The sequence below is a fragment of the Ochotona princeps genome, chromosome 4 (assembly GCF_030435755.1).
Source record: "Ochotona princeps isolate mOchPri1 chromosome 4, mOchPri1.hap1, whole genome shotgun sequence".
NCBI lineage: Eukaryota > Metazoa > Chordata > Mammalia > Lagomorpha > Ochotonidae > Ochotona > Ochotona princeps.
The window spans coordinates 75,998,585-76,018,799 of NC_080835.1; the positions used below are offsets into that span (position 1 = coordinate 75,998,585).

The 20,215-nt window shown below is 45.2% G+C and overlaps 1 protein-coding gene across 5 annotated transcripts in view; it reads right to left on the reverse strand.

Annotated features, from left to right (window-relative positions):
* The window catches only part of TTC12 (tetratricopeptide repeat domain 12), a 42,780-nt gene extending 24,004 nt beyond the window's left edge, over positions 1 to 18,776 (reverse strand). For 2 of the 5 annotated variants that reach the window (XM_058663902.1, XM_058663899.1), the window contains exons 1-7: positions 18,692 to 18,776; positions 16,854 to 16,926; positions 10,774 to 10,937; positions 10,192 to 10,213; positions 9,520 to 9,597; positions 8,541 to 8,662; positions 2,937 to 2,996 (exon numbers count right to left, since the gene is read on the reverse strand). In XM_058663902.1, coding sequence (XP_058519885.1) covers positions 2,937 to 2,996; positions 8,541 to 8,662; positions 9,520 to 9,597; positions 10,192 to 10,213; positions 10,774 to 10,937; positions 16,854 to 16,911 — 504 coding nt within the window. In that variant the 5' untranslated portion in view covers positions 16,912 to 16,926; positions 18,692 to 18,776. Of the gene's footprint in view, positions 1 to 2,936; positions 2,997 to 8,540; positions 8,663 to 9,519; positions 9,598 to 10,191; positions 10,214 to 10,773; positions 10,938 to 16,853; positions 16,927 to 18,491; positions 18,663 to 18,691 lie in introns of those variants that run through there. The other 3 variants (XM_058663900.1, XM_058663903.1, XM_058663904.1) reach the window with 3 other exon arrangements.
* Between the last annotated feature and the right edge of the window lie 1,439 nt (positions 18,777 to 20,215).

The following is a 20,215-nucleotide window of genomic DNA, read 5'->3' on the forward strand; positions in this document are numbered from 1 at the left end:
AAGAAACAACAACCTTCAAAATTTTAAAATGCAGACTTGTCTGTTGCCAACAATATTTCATCGTCAACAATATTTCAGTAGAATGAAAGTGTAAATAATGTTACAAAAAGGAGTGCCAGTGACATTCGTGCTGGGTACTTTAAAGACTTGTAAGGCCCAGTGAAACTTTTAATTCACAGCTTCCATGTGGACACGGCTATTATTAGTTTGTAGAACTCCTAGTGTGTTGTTTCCATCCCTCTGAGAAGTTTACTCAAGCCTCTTCAACAGAGAGCCTCGGTGGAGACTGGCTGTCGGTGTTTTTTAACATCAGCTGCACTGGGCCAGTGTACTTGGAATCAACATCACGGATGCCTCTACTTTTTCTTTCTTTCCTGGCTTTTTTTTTTAAATCCGCTCCAGGTCTGAAAAATAATCTTTAGGAGGCCCTGTGAGCAGATTCTGTTGCTTTTGAAAAAGAAGGGAGATCCACACCCAGTGATTATGGGATTTAAGGTTTCAGAGGAGAGGCCATTTATAGTACGTGGTTAAGAGCTTGGGCTTACAGTTAAACCAATACTAGTTCTGTGATCTAGCACAAGTTAATCTTTGAGGTCTGGCTTCCTTGTCAAAAACACAGGGCAAAGGCTGACATTGAACTGAACTGAGCAGAACAGTATGAGTGGATAGTAAGCGGTGGCTTTTGCTGTTACCAAGGGAGCAGCAAGGGGACACGCCAGTACCTCTCTCTGCTCTCATAGAGTGACGGCAGAAAAAGCCATTCTGATTCAACATGGTGACTAAGCAAGCCAGAAGGTCCCCGCTGGGGCTGTGTGGAGTCAGTTGTCAGTGGCTCTGGGCAATTCTTGTAAATCAGAGACCACACTAATGCAATGAGGCAAGACTTGCTACGCGTGTCTCTCCTAAGAGACAAGGAACATTGCAGATGTCAGTTTTAGAAGATTTCTAGTGTTTTCTAGATTTCTAGTGTTTTCTGAGCCATTCTAAGTGGGGGTGACTTTCCAATTCATCCCTGTCTCCCTCGTTCATGCGCTTTGGAGGAAATAAGCAAACAAACGTGATCATTAGGTTGCCATCAACAGAAGTCCTTGACTTGGGCCATGCGCAGTGGGCTGGGATTTGAACAAGGGAATCAAAGCTGCAGGATAAGCCTGGCAGGCACATTATTCTGACACCTCTGTTTTACTTGAATGGAAGTTATTTAGGATAGCATTATTCATTTTTTTTTTTAAATTACGTTGCATTATGTGACACAGTTTCATAGGCTCTGGGATTCCCCCAACCCCTCCCCGTGCCCTCCCCCCATGGTGGATTCCTCCACCTTGTTGTAGTATTACAGATCAAATTAAGTCCAGATTCTTTCTTTGCAAACATATACCAAGCATAGAGTCCGGCTCAAATTCCCTGGCAATAAGGGAAATCCAAATTAAGACAACAATGAGGTACCACCTAATGCCAGTAAGGATGACACACATACAAAAAACCACCAACAACACTTGCTGGTGAGGATGTGGGAAAAAGGGAACCCTACTCCACTGGTGGTGGGACTGCAGACTTGTACAGCCTTTATGGAACTCAGTATGAAGAACACTCAAACAACTGAAAATCTGCATACCATATGATCCAGCAATAGCCCTCGTAGGAATATATCCAAAACATCTGTTACATGAGAAACCTACATGCACCCGTATGTTCATGGCAGCACAATCAGTAATTGCAAAAACTTGGAAGCAACCGAAATTCCCATCAACAGAAGACTGGATAAGAAAGCTATGGTCCATTTACTCCATGGAATACTACTCAGCTATTAAAAAAACCAAAATGCAGGTTTTTCTGTGGCCAAATGGGCCCAACTGGAAACCATTATGCTAAGGGAAATGAGCCAATCCCCAAAGGTTAGATACCACATGTTTGCCTTAATTTAAGATGAAATGATGTCAATCCGGAAAATAGTACCTGTATATTACAATATTATTTCAACCTCAAACAGCCTGTATCTAATGCAATAAGATAATGTGATGTAATCAATGAACCAACAATCAATGTGAGTCCGACTGCTTATGATCTACATCAAAGAATTGAATTGTTCTTTTAGAACAAGCAGGTGAGATTAATGGGATGCTATGCAAAATCCATGAGGATTTTTAAGATAAAACACTGCCCAGGAAAGACACTTCATATTTTTGACTTCCAGACCCTGGAGGGACTCATTCTCTGATGTGAGCAACACTCCACATCAGAAGTCTGAGATGTGCTAGTCTTGGTTGGTTAAAGAGCCCTGTGACAGCAATACAGGACAATGTGGGGATTAAAGCTTACTTAAATTACTGGCAATAACGTTGGTAAGAAATGAGTGTGAAAGTTCTTTCAAAGACTAACATTTCCATGCACCTGTGATTATCTACACAATTCTCCAAGTTGGTATTATGTCACAGGAAATCCCATGCACAGTGTTAAGCTGTCTGCCTGAGGACTGACTATGGTTGATTAGGAATTCTGCCTTGTGATTTTATGTCTACTGAAGTAGTAAGAGCTGGGGTGGGGACGAGAATGGCACAGACTGATAATAAAGGACAGTAACACTGTAGGGATTAGCTCTTACTGCTGGCTCTAGTGGAGAGAAGAAGCCATTTACACTATTATATGGATCCAGGCAGCCAGTAACACAGCAGGAAAGAAGGAGCTGTTACAATATAACCCCTCAAAAACCCAATAACAGTAGCTTCTCCAGAGAGCTCACTAAGCACTGGGCATATTCTGTGCATGGTCATGACCCTGAGCGATGATTCTGCACCTCATTCCATTTTGTCCATGAGGCAAATGATGCCTTTGACTACCATGACATCCTGGCAGCTCCTCTCAGTTCACTTTAGGACTAAGACATTTGGCCCGGGCAAGCCCAACACCATCTTGTACGAAAGGAAGTTTTCTCTTACCCTCAGAGCCCAGTCGCAATCCACCAGCGCCTTCTGGTAATTCCCCAGTTTTATGTAGGCCTGTAACGACACAAACAGCTGATGCTCACACACTACTCTGCTGCAAGCTGTCTTCAGTCAGTTCAGGAAGACCAAATGGGAGAACGGTGATGAGGAGTCACGGGCAGCTACCTGTATCAGCCAGGGTGGTGGTAGGAGATGGACGGCACACTTACTTAAGGCAACTGGGCAGTCTGAGAAAGGGCTAGCAACAATGGGTAACCATTATTACCACGGTTAGAAGTAAAAGCGGGGAAGAAGGGAGCTGTGAGTGAAATGAGAGAGCAGAGCTGTGTCGGGGGGGGCGGGGCAGGTGTGGTGGCACCATGAGTTAAACTGTCTCATGAGATGCCCATATCCCACACCAAAGGACTTGGTTCCGGGCCCAGATCCTTTGCTTCCATCTCAGCTTCCTGCTAATACAGGCCCTGGGAAGCAGTAGATATTAGCTCAGATACTCAGGGCCTTGACACCTGCAGGGGATGCCTGGATGGAATTCCTGGCTCCTGGTTTTAGTCTGGCCCTGTTAGGGTTATTGCAAGTGTTAGGAGACTGAACCAATGGGGAGAAGATCTACACATTGCTTTCTCCCTGCCCCTTTGCCCTTGTAAATCTGCCTTTCAGATAACACACACACAGACACACACACACACACACACACACACTTTTTTAAAAAAGAAAACTGTGGGAGGCTGGATGGGGCTTCTTCCTTTGTTTCTCCCCTGACCCCAGAAACAGGGAAAAAAAATATTAGTGTGGAAACAATGGTGTTGCCCACTTTCCTGTCGCCCTTGACCCTTTGTGCCCTAATCGACTAAGTAAGATTATTAAAAAAAAAAAAAAAGGAAAAAAAATACAAAGCAGACATTCCTCACACACACACACACACACAAAAAAAAAACCCAAGTAACTGCCTGATATGGTACTGCCAAGGCCTTTAATGCAGCTATAATCTGGAGAAAAAAAAATAACCCATCTTCTTTCTTTGATTCTTACTGGCTGAATCCAAAAGGAAGCCAAAAGGCTGGGAAGCCACGGGACACACACAAGCCAGCAGGCTGGTACCCCAGGATACACAGTAGGTCAGAGAAGGATCTGGATGGGGCAAATAAGAAACAGCCAGCACACCTGACCATTTTTACAATGGAAAGGCTAGATTCTGAAGTCTACCGTGCTGTGAACATTTTAGAGGCATGCCCAATGATACGGGGAATAACGAAGGTAGAATAAAAACAAGGGTGAATGAGGATGTCCAAAATGAAACCTCACACACTGCAGGGAGAGTGCAGTGCTCTGGGAGACACCCTGGCTGTTCCTCTAAAAGAACCATGGACATTGTCCTGTGACCACTCTCAGGTATATGGTCAAGAAGACAGGATGCATATATCCATATAAAAACCCTACGGGTACCCATACCAGCATTATTCGTAAGAATCAGAAAGCAGAAGCAATTCAACTGGATGAACAGAAGACTAAAACGTGGATTATTCATACAATTCTCTATAAGAAAGAATGGGTTGTTCGGGTCTTGGGTTTGGGGGCAAGTGCCGCTCCTCACAGTGTGGCAGCTGTGGGGGGTGCCCCTGCCTGGTCGGACCCAATGCTGGGGGCTCACACCAAAGACACTGCCGCAAGGCAGTGAACAAGTCCTTGGCCTCACCCAGGACCCAAGAGAGCTCTTTCCTCAGGGTAAGTGTGCCATGAGGGAACTTGGGGACTGGGTTAAAATTCCTAGCTCCATCCAGCTGCTAATATCTTGTGGCTAGGTGAGTTTGGGAGGGGTTCGGGCCTTGGGTTTGGGGGCAAGTGCCGCTCCTCACAGTGTGGCGGCTGTGGGGGGTGCCCCTGCCTGGTCGGACCCAATGCTGGGGGCTCATGCCAAAGACATTGCCGCAAGGCAGTGAACGAGTCCTCAGCCTCACCCAGGGCGGCCAGTGCACCATGTGGTGCCAGGCTTTGCCTGCTGGCCACCCGGCGGCCTGCTCTGGGGTTTTTTAAGATATGTTTGCTGCCTGGGGACACCCATGACTAAGTCCAATTTTAGTGTAGGTGAGTAGTGAATCTTGGGTGATTCCCAGTGACAGGGTCATGGAGCGAAACTGCCAGCGATTCATAACTGGAGAACTATTAAAACCACTTGAGCAAATATCTCAGAGCAGGCCCCACATCCGGGACTTGGGGTGGGCGGGAAACCGGGTGGGGCTTCTCCCTCAATATCCCCCTTTACATCAGATACATGATGGAAACAATATGGACATAATAGTATTACCCACTTCCCTATACCCCCTGAACCGTTTTTTTTAACCGCAATTAACTATGTAAAGATTGTCAACAACAATACAATAAAATAAAAAATAAATAAATAAATAAAATAAAATAAAATAAAAAGAAAGAATGGGTTGATCTATCAGAGTCTTTAAAAAGTTCATGGCAAATGGAAATAAAAGACAATTTTAACATTTTCCACGAGTCTTCTGAAGATCCTTCTCATACCATAGCATATTCTGTCAGTCATAAAAGGACAAACGCCAGTCTGAGAAATATGGATATATCCAAACAGGCATCAGTTTGATTGATTTACATCGTATCAAATGTTCAGAAGTGTCCAGTGCATAAAGGCAGAAGGGGTGGGGTGCAAGGAGGGCAGGATGAGATTGACAAGTGACAGCTGTAAGCAATGCGTTGGGGGAATGATGCAATGTTCATACATGGATTGTGACTGTTGTACAATTCTGTGGTTTTACTGAAAAGTGTTGAATTGCACACTTCAAATGATAAATTATACAGTATGTGAAGAATGCTATTAACAGCAACAAAAAAAAGCTCTGCTCTCATCCTCGGGAAGGAAGACCTGCAGGAGATGTCTTAAACAGGCACTTAAGAGTCAGAGAATTACCATGAAGCTTCAGTGCCAAATGACTGGGGGCACTTTTTTTTTTTTTTTTTGGAGTCTCCCAAAATTGGGCAAAATCCAGAACTGATCAAGGATTCTGTGATCCAGTCAGGCTAAGCTGACTTGAAAATTGGGTTCATTTAAAGTTTCCAAGAGCTGGAGGCATTTAGTGCCTGTTTAGAAACAAGCACAGCGCAGCTGGGACCTCTGTTTTCAGACTGGACCCTGCACGTGGTCAATGCCTGCTTCTCATGCTGCACTGGAGTTGAAGCACTCTGCTTCTGGAATAGTTCTAAGCAGCAGCAATGAGTACCCCCATGGTGAGAATGGAAAAACCCAGTACAGACAAAAGAAACCCAGTGGAAGTGAGACATGTAAATGTGTCCATCATCAAAGTGCATCAGGGCGCTTGACCACAAGCCAATAAACTATATGCATGGACAAGCCAATTTTAAGGTCAGTGTCGTAACTCCTGGGGAACCCAAGTATTCAACAGCTGGCCGGGAGAGAGGAGCCTGCAGCAGGTGTTCTGCTAATGAATTTCTGTACTGCAGCTCTTTGCTCCCAAAGAAGAGGGGCCAGGAAACAGGGCTTTCTTTCATTAGCTAGAGTTCTGGACTGATGGCAAAAGACAACTCTTTGAACTATCTCTCCTACAAAGCCCTGTCCTGTCCTCTGGCTGTTGGGCTTCATTTGCAAGTCAGAGGACGCAAGAAGAAGAAGCTGGCGTGTTCCTGGCCCACGGCAGCCATGATTGCCTGTGTGGGCTCCTGGCATTTTTCTACATTATCTTTGACTTTTTTTTTTCTTTTTTTGCTTTTAAGGGATTGGGTCCAACGCCTGTAACTTCCCCATTCTCTTCTGGTTTCCTACATTTTGAACAGAACCATTTTTCCCCCCAAAGGGCAATTAAGCTCCAGATTCCTCTAAGTCACGCCAGCAATCTATTGATCATAACATTAACTGCAGGAGGAAAACAAAGTGATAAAAGGGTACATTTTCTCTCCAGCAGGCAACGCTCGATTCACAGGGTCCTTATTAAGTGTTTTCTAACACTGCAGGCAGACAGGGGAGGCAGTTTACAGTCAATGGTTCAAATAATATCCGATGCCAGGGCAGTTCGTGTTATGTGTATTTGGGTCTCCGAACAATTTCTCTTTGGGAAGGCTGGAAAAAAAGTGCTTCCCTAAAGCTTTTCATTACCTTGATTTTCTTAATGCAATTCTCCAGAACTAATCAAAGCACTGCTTAAAACTGAGTACAGCCAAAAAATTGTAACTAATTTAGATGACTCTGGGTATGGATGGTCTGCGATAGACAAAAGCCTGGATTCCATAATCTTTTAAAAGCTATTCAGTTTTCTTGTCCTCAGATGCCTTAAGAGTTACAACAAGTGAATCAGGATGAGAAGGTTGAGTGTTTCCAGGGACCAAATCTGGAGTAAATAAGGAGGAACTATGATGGTTGTGTTAACGGTTTGGTCCTTCTGAATTGTTCACAGAAATTTAATTCCCTTCAATGGCATTCTCGTTCTTGCACACCAGGGTTTGAGGCGCACCTGCTGTAAACAAAGCATTGGGTGGAAAGCCAGATTACCTCTCAAGAAGCTTATAATCTTGTTAAGGTAATCAAAGGTACATGGCTAACCCAAACTCTGGCCATTTTATTTACCAAGTCACTTGCTCATTATGAGTTTCTTTCACACACCGGGTAAATAAATGGCTGTTTCAGTTCTAATCTGATGTATGCAGCCTTTCAGACCGTGGAGTTATGGTGTTCTCACATGGTTTTTTTCAGCATGAAATCACTGTGCCTCACTTTTAATACTCTTCCTCAGCATCCCCTAGCCGGACACTCTTCATCCCAAGTTACAGAAATTGGAGCTGATGAGAATTCTGTGCCAGCCTTTCCCTCTCAGAGACAACACAGCATCAAGTACATCCCTTGCCAGTCCTGGTGACAAATACTGACCAGCAGGGAATCATGTCTGCCTGCCTGCCAATTTTTCAGGCCTGAGCAACAGTGAATTCTTGCTCAAAGCCTCAACCACTTTGCAAAGATAAGGTCCCAGGTGCCACTTCTGATTCCACTGGGTACCATCAGCCTTGGAGCTTCCTGAAGCAACTGATAATAAACATCTGGGCGAAGTGACCCACTACTCCAGGAAGTTGAGCTCACCTGGGAGGCACACAGGATTTTCTGAAATTCAATCTTTCTGAGAAATTGTTGACGTGTCTGCCAACTGAGCAGGTGACTCCAGTCACTGAATGCTCATTTTAAAGAGAAATTGATTCAATGACTAATAAGACATCAGGAGGGTAGCCCTTGGGTGTTTAGGTAGCTACCATGAAGGCAAGCTGCACACACTGTGTGGCAGAGTCCCCAGGTATCCCCGGTCACTTCACTGTACCAATTCCCTCCTTTATCCATTAATAAGGGGCCTTAGACTATGGGGGCTGCTGATAGCAATTTCACACTGAGAGATGGCAACTGGATCACACAGAGAGGATGTCCACTATGGGAACTGGCAGAGGCTGCAGGCCCACCAGCTCCCCCATGTCCAACACAAGGACCCACCGGTGCACCACCTAGCCCTGTCTTTCTTCTCACAGGTCCAGGGTAACTGTTCCGTAGGCAATGGCATGGGACACTCACTCACATGCCTCACTGACCTGGGCTCGGTTGGTGTACAGAACCTTCATGTCTTTGAGCTTCTCCAAACCCTCGCTGTAGCGCAGCACGGCCGTGTCATAGTCACCTTTGCCAAAGGCCTCGTTCCCCTGCTCCTTCAGGGCTGTGGGGAGCAAAGTAACACAGCTCAGCTCTCCTCTCACACTTGACACCCCAGCCTGTCCTGGATCCAAAAGACATTTGTTCCCGTTTTGTCCCTGCTGATTTTTCAGATCCAGCTACCTCAGGTATGCTATTTTTTTTTTCACTCCCTGCAAACCTGCCACCTGGTATTCTAATTGGCTTTTCAATAAAAGTGAATATTTCTGCACCATGGTGCAGAGCCACTGCAACCTAACCACAGAGACCAAACAGGTACTCTCAAAGCATCATACAGAGGGCAGGTAATGAATGTGCCAAGCAACACAGAATCACCCACACCTGCAGCACACATGCCCCGGGGTGGTGTAAAGCAAGTTTTAGAAGCTTTCTTCTGTCCTGTGCCCTCTCCCAACACACACAACTCTCTCCTCATTTCTCTTCTTATTCCCCCCCCCCCCCGCCACCCCTATCTCTTTATCTCTTTCTTGCTTCGTTTTTCCATTTTACTTCTTCATCTCCAGCTCAGGTCAGCCAGTGTTCTCCCCAGACCCGCCATTCCCCAGCCTCTGCTACTTCCTGGGTATGGTTCATTCTGATCTGCGGAGCCCAGTCACAGGATAGAGACAGAGCAGGGCTGCCCCTGGACAGGGGGAGGGGGCAGGTGAATGAGCGCATCAGCCTCCTCCTCCTGCATGCGGCAGCACAGACATCAGGTTTCTGCCACAAGCAGGAGGAGGAGGTGCGATCTCACTGCCTCAGGCCCATCTCAAGCCTGCGACACAGGAGCCTTGATGTCTCAGATGGTGGGGGGACAGTGCCTGGGAGCTCCTCTCCAGCGCCGTTCGCCCCAGTTGCGGGAAGGTGAGGGTTGCCAATTACCATCTGCCAGGGCTCTGCTTTCTCTTCTTCTCTTGGCTCGCTCCTTTGCGTCCTTCTCCACTGATGCCAGGAAGGCCTCTGGCATGGAGATATATTCAAAAGAAAAGTCATGATAGGAGACTCAGTTTTTGAGTTCCAATGCAGAAGAAAGCTACAGCTAGAGCGTTAGAGCCGCACTCCTCATGCCTGCACATGCACATAAAGTTTGGAGGCAACTGAAATGACATTTTTCAGATTTGACTCTAAATGGTAATCCGTGTGCTGTATTATTATTATACAGGATGGTGATGACTGTGCCTCAAATGTGAATGATGCTTTTCAAAAGAGGTTTTCTTTGAAGAGAGACTTTGTGTGTGTATGTTCCATTTAGCATTATAAGCCTCTGAGCTGAGCAACGGAAAACATCTGAATCCCTGGAGCAACTACAAGTAAATTGGATGACACAGAATAACCGAATTCGGTTTATCAAAGATCGGTCAGGAGAAAATACAGAAAATCCTCCGTGTGCAGTCACTCTAGCTGGTTGTGACAGAACAGGGCAATCTGTAGGTTTTTGCTCCTGGTTGTTTGTAAGCCCAGAGGCTATCATTTAAGGGTCTGGAAGTTACAGTTAATAAAAACTGATCCTAAATAATAAATGGCACATGGGAGAAAGAGAGACACTGTGCTTACCTGCGTTGAGTTCATCTGTATTCTGCAGGTCATCATAAAAACAAAGAAACATAGTTTAGAAACACCGCTGCCTGATTTGTATGTGTACAAACCAAGAAAGCAAATCGAACACAGAGGAGGACTGGTCATTTTCCACTAATACTGAAGGGATTAAAACACAGAAGGTTTGCTAGGGTCTGACCTGAGGTATGATTGCTACGGGGTTGGGTTAAGCCTGCAGAAGCAAGCCCCACGCAGGTGAAGGTACCCAGGTGTGGCTATGGGAGTGGGAAGTGGGGTGAGTAGACTAGATCACCTTCATAGCACACAATGTAGCACTCAAGCTCAGGGGGTACAGGGGCCACATTTTTTAAAAATTAAAACAAACCAAAAGACTGTTTGGAGATAATCCAACAAGACCATGGTGTGGGGGGAGGAGAGATATAAAGCAAAGCTTCTACTTCCTTGTGGGAAATGCATCTAGCAAATCTAAGAAGTAGAACACTAGTTAAGCTTCATCAGATGGTTTGAGATGAAACTACTGCCCCAGTGCCCACGTTCTCACTGCCTGTACTTATATAACTGCCTCACAAAAAGGGAGACCTCAGTGGGAGCTTGTGGCGGGCTGATCATGGTCTTGTTCAAGGCAGTCCTGCATCCATCCTCCTCCTCTTCTTCCTTCATATGCAGTAGCCTCTTCTCTGTCTCGACGAAGGCTTTCTGCTGCACGGCCAGGTCATCAGAATTCATTTCCTGAATTAAGTTGGCTAAAGGATGAATGAGACATGAATCCAGACAGGTCTTCTCAAGACTCCCTCTGCTAGAATGGACAGTATAGATGAATAACAGGGGAGATCTTAATAGGGAAAAACAAGGCAGTAGCAAGTAAAATGGAGCAATCAAAAATGAGATTTGTTCTGCCTAGAGAATGCAGGAGAATTTAACAATGGGCTTCAAGAAAGAGAGTTTGGGCTATTATTTAATTCAATAATAACTTAGGGGGAGCTTATTATGAGCTAGATATTATGCTGAATGCTACAGATAACAATGATGAAATTAAAAAATTAATGTATAGTCTCATGTGGGATATTGCAATATCATATATACAGAGGAGGAGAAACAGAGAGGGAAGATCTTCTGTCTGCTGATTCACTCCCCAAGTGACCGCAATGGCCGGAGCTGAGTTGATTTGAAGCCAGCAGCCAGGAGATTCTTCTAGGATCACCAATGCATGTGTAGAGTCCCAAAGCTTTAGGCTATCCTGGACTGTTTTCCCAGGCCACACGGAGGAAGCTGGATGGGAACTGGGGCTCCCAGGATTAGAACTGTTGCCCATATTGGATCCTGGTCCATGCAAGGTGAGGACTTTAGCCACTAGGTTACTGCACTGGGCCCTGAAGTTTCAACTTTCATGTGTTCAAGGGTGTCTACATTACAATAGCTGGATTTAAAAAATCCATTGTGGCAATGTGTTTTAACAGCAAAGTAGTCTATTTTAGAATGATTTTTGATGCAGTATTTAGACTGAGTTCTAGTATTAGTTTACTTCTATGCCTTCCATCTACGCAAAAATATTTTCTCTTTCCTCTGTTTTCTGCCTGTCCATTTTTTCTCCTTGTTGCATACATGGAGTTTTCTTTGCTCCCTTTGTACAAGTTTAGGTGTTATAATCTTTTTTCTATTCTTGTAAAGGTAAGGTTTACAACTTTAATAAACATGTTTACTAAAATTCTGATATCTACTATATTTTTTCCAGCTTTTCTAAATGTTTTGTAGTAGCAAGAGTTTTGGACTACCTAATCAGTGATATTGCTAGAAATGAAAGCCCCCTCTTCTTCAACACATGAAAATTTATTTTCTCACTACTGTTTCAAAGTCATTCCCATTGGTTATAAACATCTCCTTCTTGCTAAACTTAGTGGTCACTTTTTAGTCCTTATTTTGACTAAACTCTCTGGAACAAGTGACAATGTTGAACACCTCCTTTTCTCTGGTTTTGGTTTTTCCCTTCACTCTGATAACCGAATTATTTAATTTCCCTATGTCTTCAGCCATCATCTTTAAGCCTCCTTTTTATTGTTTCTCTTCTCCTTTTGTCTTTTTAAAATTATTTAATTTGAAAGGCAGTGGAAGTGGGTGAGGAGAGGGAGAAATTTCTTCTTTTATCTGCTGTCTCACCCATCAGATGTCCACAAAACCAGGTCTGGGCTAGGTGAAAGACAGGAATTCCTGGTTTACCCCATGGGTAGCAGAGGTCCAAGTATTAGGGCCTTCCCCTGCTGCTTTCTCAGACACATTAGCTGCAACTGCAGCCAAACCACTGTGCCACAATGCCATCCTCTCTCCAATCTACCTTTTAAGTCGTAGCGATCCTCAAATCCCTATCTGGAGACCTCTTCTCTGATACCTTCTTTCAGGCATTCTCTGTGATGGCTCCAGACATCATTCAAATGTCAATCTTGCCTCCTGAACAATCTCTCCAGCTCATTTCTCTCTCCTGAAGTCAGGCATGGCAGGACCAACTGTTTTATCACCATCTTCACTATACTGTCTTTCTTTAAAAATTATTAATATAAATAGAACAGATCTGTTGTACTTCCTAAGTACAATTCTATGAAGATAACTTCCCAATTCCCCTTCTTGTCTTCCTCTGCTTCTTTTCATTATTTTTTGTAAAGGTGTAATTTTAATCCATTTTATATTCACTGGCTTAATTCACCAATAACCATAATATTCACCAAGTAAAAAGTGGGAAGACCATAGTTCCACAGGAATATAAACAAGGACCAAAAATGACAATCATAACACAAGATGTCCATTTAATTCTCATTTAATTCTCATTCTCTATTCTAACTGCCACCTACTAAATAAAATTTTTTTTTTGAGATTGGCTTATTTCACTAAGCAAAATGATTTCCAGTTGAATCATTTTGTTGCAAAGACGGGATTTCATTCTTTTTTGTGGCTCAGTACTATTCCATAGTACTTACATATCACATTTTCTTTATCTAGGCCTCAGTTTGATTGACATCTGGGTTGATTCTACATCTTAGCTGCTGTGAATTGAGCTTCAGTAAACGCGGGAGTACAGATAACCCTTTCATATGCTGATTCAATTTCATCTGGGTAAATTCCCAGGAGTTGGTCCACTACAGTATCTTACTCATCAAACATGTTCATTTTCCTTTTCTACCAAATGTTTCAGCTTTAAATTCACATTTCAATAAACAGCCTTACCATCCACCGGCAATGTCATCAGAAACTCTCAAGACTCACTCTAGCCTTCATTCTCCCTCAGACCTCATGGCTGAGACACATCTTATATCAACCTACTGTGTCCAGTTCCCACACCAAACTCTAAACCAAGCTCCCAGTTCCATTTTCCTTAGAATATTCTAAGAGTCCCTAACTTGTCTCTTAGTGCCTATTTTTCTTTCCTCTTACAACCTACATTCTACACCACAGCTGGCTTGACTTTCTAAGCCTTCTCTAACCAAACTCTCCAAAGATTCTCACCACTCTTGGGATAAGCAAATTTCTTAATGCAGCTCACAAATTCTTCCTTGATCTGGGCTCCCTTCCCTCTGATGACAGTTCTTGCAGGCTGATCTCGCCTCTCTAGCCATATAGGACTTTTCAATCTTTCAGTTTCTCAAGAGCTCCCAGCTGCCTTCTGTACTACCTGGAATACTCTCTGATGTTCTCATCCATGGCCAAGTCCTAACCACTCATCAAATTTTGGCTGAAATTGTCCTCCTTCAAAACTGTATCTGGCCTTTGTTATAAACTCAAACTTGCCTCTCCCCAAATCCATATGCTGGAACCCTACCCCTCAAGGGGACTGGATATGAAATAGGGCCTTTGAGGAGTGGAGTCCTAAATTACAATGGCTGATGTCTTTGGAAGAACATGAACAGAGAGATGACTGCCCTCAGAGAGATGGTCATCCATCCACCAAGGAAAGAGGCCTCAGGAAAACTCAGCCATGGAAACACTTAGATCTTGGACTTCCAGATTCCAAATTTGGAGAAAATAAATTTGTATTATTTAAGCCATCCAGTCAGTGGTATTTTGGTAAAGCAACCCTAACAGACTAATACAATCCCCTAAACTAGGTTAGATTCTCTTGTACTTATGTACTCTCATTGCATCGCTAAACACATTCAAAATTACCTGTTGAACATCTCTTTTCCAATCTGGACAATAGCTATCATGAAAGAAGATTATGATTATTATTTTTTTTTTACTGTGCTCTGCAATGCCTAGAAGCACAACGCACAAGTGCCCAAGGAATCGAAGTAGGTTCTCTATACCCATGATCCACGTACACTCCAATCAACAAAGCAGAAAATAAAATTAAAAACTTGCTTCCTTATTCACGTCAACCTCACTGTAACTGTGCAACAGTCACATGTGGTCACTGTTCACCTCCACAGACGGTGCGGACTGCAGCACACTCCATCATCACAGAAAGTTCTATTGTATGATAACACTGTAGAATGAGGCATGCGCAAGAACTTCGAGTCGGGATAAAAATTAGCCAAGTCAAGAAAGGCAGGGGGGATGACAAAGACGATGTGCAACGGATAGAACATCAGAATGTGACTGAGTGGTCTGCCACTGCTCCAGTGTGAGCTGGGGCGGGAGGTGAGAGAAGGAAGGACAAGGTCATGTGAGGATTTCAGTCCTGTTGAGAGCTTGGAATTTATCCTGACTGTGAAGGAGCTGAGTAGAGAAGTGTCTGGGCCAGATTTGCATTTTAGATACATTACTCTGTAGGGAGTAAAAGCCTGGAGGCAGCAAAACAGTTAGGGGGTTGTTGAAGTAGTCTGGGTGAGTAGGATCAGAAGGTGGAGAGGGAAACAAGTGAAACCAGGTAACTGGGTGTAGGGTTGAGAGGTGGAAGGAGGCCGCAGGATTTGTGTATACCTGGGTGGTGCTGCCACCAACTGAGACCAGGCGACAACAGGAAAAGCAAATTTTGCTTAGGAGGTGGAAGGCAGGGGAAGCAAGACAGGATGACTCAAGTTTGGAGACACTGAGGTATTTGCAGGACCCAACACTTGGCTTCAGAGCCTAAGGCCTGGAAAAGGCATCCGGGCGGCTCTCTAGACATGAGGGTCACCAGTCAACAGGTGGTGATGCCAGGTGCTGAGACTGGACCACCTGGAGAGGAAAGTGAGCCAGATTGTCTCAGCATAGCATTCACAGAGGAGCAAAAGGGAGGCCAACCAGGGAACAGAAGGAACCACACAAGGGATGGATTGCTCATGAAATTATCTCAACATTTTAAAAGGATTTTTGTTCTTCTGGACTCATACCAAGAATCACAATATAAATATGAGAGCACATCAAAATGCATGTGGAAAAACAAAATTAATGGGTAAGTTTATTTCAGCACAAACGTTCTACAGAATCCATGCTTTTTCATGCCACACATTTCCCATGAAAACCTTCCGTATTTGTAAAGTGATGTCTGTCTGTTGGTTTCTGATCTCAGACGAGCTCCCTGTCATCCAAACAGGGACCAGCTGGTTTGTAATAGTCTGAATGGGATCTGTGGGGATAGGAGTCTATCCTCTGGGACCCTTCATGCTGAGGTGGGCAGAGGAGAGAATGATAATCACAGCCACCCATGTCATTTGCTGGATCTAGAGAGAAGCCACTTGATTTTGTCTATTCAGCTCAAAAACAGAAACAGTTCTGTCCTAAATCAAGAGTGATCCCAGACTGCTGGATGAGGCTCCTAAGTAATCCTGAAGGACTCACAGGCAATGAGGAGATGATATATGCAGAAAGGTTAGGCAGGAATGGCTGAATTGAGATTCTTTTCGTCATTTCTGTGTAGCACTGCATTGTAACCCCATCCTCTTGTCTGGCAGTCCAGTAGGTGGACTTTCCCATGAGACACCTTTGTCTCATTGCTGGGACCAGGAAGGAGGACACGCCATAAACACATGGAAGCTCCATACGGAGGCACTACAAAGCTCCCAGAAAGCTCATCATTTTAGTGGCACACTAAATGTCACTCTGTACATTCAATTAAAGACATCACCCCCGAGCTTATAAAAGGCCTTGATATACAGAGAGACACTCTGTTTTGCTTTTAGCTTCTGCTTTCCCCCACCCCAACTTATGGGTCCCAACTTCTCTGGCCTCCTCCTACACTCTCTCTGCTCTCTCCTCATGGGCCACTCTGGCCCACTCAAGACAGACATTGCTTCTTGTGGGGTCACCTATACTCACATGTGAAGGTGCATTTATATTTACTCTCTTTTAACTAAGTTCTGCTCTCAATTGCACCCTGTATTTATGCTTCTGCTTCGAATTTTCATCTCAGTGGGGGGCAGGCACTTGGCATAAAGATTAAGCTAGTTATATCCATAACAGAAATAGCAACCCCTTTAGACCCAGAAAGGGGACAAAAGGTGGAGATGAGCTGCTGGCTTGAATTCCAATCAGAATGTTGACAGCTTTTGTGCTATCAATTAGCCAGAAAATTCTTCCCTGAGGCTCTTATATAACTTGCTTCTCAATACTCTGCTTAATTTCAATTTCATTTTTTGCCTTAAGAGTCATAAAGCTGTCAAGCAACTGAGGAACTCACCCGGAGTAATCATTTCTCCTTACCCACCCCACCTCTCAAAAAGCATTTCATTTGTTGATGATTTCCCAGTGCTTACCAATCTCATCCACATTTTTAAGAAACCTCTGCAAATCTTTGTCTTGATTGCCAGCCATTGTGGACCAGAATCCCTGAAGGGGAGGGGCAGTATAAACGATGAAATTAATAACAATGAAACACTAAAGAGAATTGTCAGGCTAATAAGTCTTCCCAAACCAAGCCAAGTGATTATTTGTATGGCAGATTAGTGTGCATAAATGTCATGAGTAAGAGCAGGATGATTCATTTCACTCTGACTGCTAAGGCCAAGGGACACTCATTATTTGTGGCAACCCTTCTGGAAAGCTGCCAGCCCTCTCTCTGCTGGCAAAACCGCTTGGCAAAGCATTCCTCTACAGCGGGCATTATCTCCTGTGATTCGGGGACCTGCAGGAGGGAGGCCAGGAGAGTGGCTGACAGGCAAGCTAGGAAGAGAGGATGCTAATGCCGGACTCTGGGCTAGGATGGCTCCATCTAGGAAAAAGCTTGGACCTGGAGGTGTGACAGGTGCCCAGGGATGTGGCATTTGCATATAAACATCCACACTTGCTTATAAGATTCAGGAGTGAAAAGAAGCTACAAATAGGCCGAAGGGGTTAGAAATTGATCCCACAGTGCTCCAATTGACTCTGCTTCTTCCTGGCTACTTTGGGCTTATCACTTCCCAGTTGTTTCTGAGTCAGAGGGCCAAATAGTATAGCCAGTAGAAGTTCACCCCAAAGCCAGAAAGAGAGCATCCAGAGGCTTGTGTAACAAGCTTCGGCTCTCCCCACCCACCAGAGATGCTCAGTAAGCCTAGTGTGGGGCTCAAGAACACATATTTGATCTTGGATTTCTATTTGCTTTTTTGAAAGGCAGAGAGATAGCAGAGAGTGATCTTCCATCTGCTGGTTCACTCTCCAAATGTCTTAAAATAGTTGAGGCTGGGCTAAGAGCCAGGAACTCCAACCAGGTGTTCCACATGGGTGGCAGAGACCCAAGTCCTTGCACCATCATCATTGGACACTTTCTAACGTGGACATTAGCAGGAAATTAGAACTGGTGACCACGCAGGCGTTGCAACCCAGGTACTCATGCAGGGTGAGAGAATGAGGGTACCCCATCTTAACTGTTGCATCAAACACCTCCCCACCCCACTAAGGTGTATTGTAGCCTCTGTGCAGGTGATTTTCTTTTACAACGAGGCATGGGAGTAGAGGCCACCCAGAACCAGAAACTAAAAATCACGGGAAGAAACAGCGAGCCTTTGCTCTGAGTCTCCATGACCACGGCTGCAATCCTCCCAGCTCTGAACCTGTAGTCCTCCTCCTCACCATAGAAACAATGACACAAACGGCGCCGCGCACCGAGATGAAGTGAGCGGCGCCCTCCTGTAAGACAAGGCCGGAGCCTATAGGACCGCGCGTGCGCTCCTGCTGGAATGGCTGAAACTGGCGGAACAGGTGCCTGCTATGGAACCTGGAGCTGGGAGGAAGGCTGCGCACTTGTGGCAACGGCGCCAGCGCCCTGCCGCTGGGCACCGGCCAAGGAGGCGCCCACTGCAGGGCCGGAGTCCCCAGGGTTGGAAGTGGGCCTGGGTGGACAGCCACAGCCAGGTCGGGGCAGTCGTCCGCCCGGCCCGAGTACCCCGCCACGCGCGCCACACACTCCCAGGCACCGCGCAGAGGAACGGGGCGGCGCCGTTGCCCAGCAACCGCTGCCTGCGTCCTCTGGTCTTTTAGTCCCATGGAGATCCCAGACTGCTGCGGCACTGTGCCTTCAGCGGGGACCCAACCGACCCAGAGTCCTGTGCTCCGCTTTGCGGGCCGGTCCGAGGAAAAGTCCTAGGGGAACCCCGGGGCCACCCGCGGTACTGACCTGTCGCTCCCAGAGCTGGACAGGAAGTGGCAGTTGGGGCAGAGGGTGATGGGAGCCTAGACTAGGTCCACAGGGAGGCGGGACAGAGGGCGGGGCCCGGTGACGTGGAGGGCTTCCAATTCTTGAGCGGGATCTCAAGTTCAAGACCAAGTTGGGGGCTGAGATGTCCAAGGGCACAGAAAGGTGGGGTGTGTATGCATGTGTTTAATACACGGCTAGTCTCTGGGCTTAATATCCTTGACCCAGAAGGTCAGCCTGCAGCTGAGAGGAAGGTTTGAGTGTAAATTTGATTTTATTGATAAATGTGTGACCTTTAGAGAATTGAGTGATCTTCTTGACCCTCTTTCTCATCTGTCAAACAGAGAAATGGCACCTTCCCATAAGATTTGTGATGAAAAGGCCTGGAGCTTGGTGGAATAGGTGGGTAGCGAATGTCTTAGACATCATAGGATTTGGAGCCAGATGAGCTAAGGACACGTACATTCACGGCACTACGTTAGAGATTCCAGTCTATTTTTACTAGTTGCTTTTATTTATTTGCAAGGCAGAGGAATAGAGCTCTTCCACTCCCTGATTCACTCTCCAGTTGTTCCCAAGCAGCCAGAGCTAGAGCAGGCTGAAGCAGGGAGCTCCTCCCATGTCTCCTGTATAGGTATAGGGACTTCTGTGATTGAACCATCCCACACTGTACAGCAGCAGGACGCTGTAGCAGAAGCAGAGCACAGCCTCTAACCCAGGCATGCTAACAGGGCCCAGCGTGCGAATGCCCACCCCTCCAGCCTGTTTTTTAAACAGATTTTTTTTTTTTAAAGCTTTGGGCCGTCCTCGACTGCTTTCCAGGCCACAAGCAGGGAGCTGGATGGGAAGTGGAGCTGCCGGGATTAGAACCGGCGCCCATATGGGATCCCGGGGCTTTCAAGGCTAGGACTTTAGCCGCTAGGCCACGCCGCCGGGCCCAACAAATGTTGTTTTTGATGTGTTGAATTGCTAAGGTAAAGGAGGGGACAGCGGAGGAATTCAATCTCAAGGGCAATTTAAGCTGAAGCCCAGAAACACCTGATAATTCTCGTCCTATTTGGGGGTACTTTATTTTTTTCACATTTTACATTTTATTGTTATTATTATTATTATCATATTATGATACAGCTCCCTATGCTCCTGGTATTTCCCTTCTCCCCACCCCAATTTCCTTCCCCCCCACCTAGTTCCTCTGTATCATTACTAAATTACAGTTCTTCATACACAGTCATATGTCCATCATTGCGGGTATGGACAATGGCAGAGAGTCCAGCATCCTATTGTCAAGATATAGTACACAGTTTCATTGTAAGTCCATCTTTGTCTGGAAGTAGAAATGCATACTACATTGTATCCTCACATCTGGAGATGTTAGTCTCCATCTCACAGCTACTGTACATCCCCTCAAATAAAAAGTCATAGTACAAAATCAACAATAGAAAGAAAAATAGAAATTTATGAAGCTGTGAAGTTAAATGACATGTTACTAGATATGACAGTCTCCAT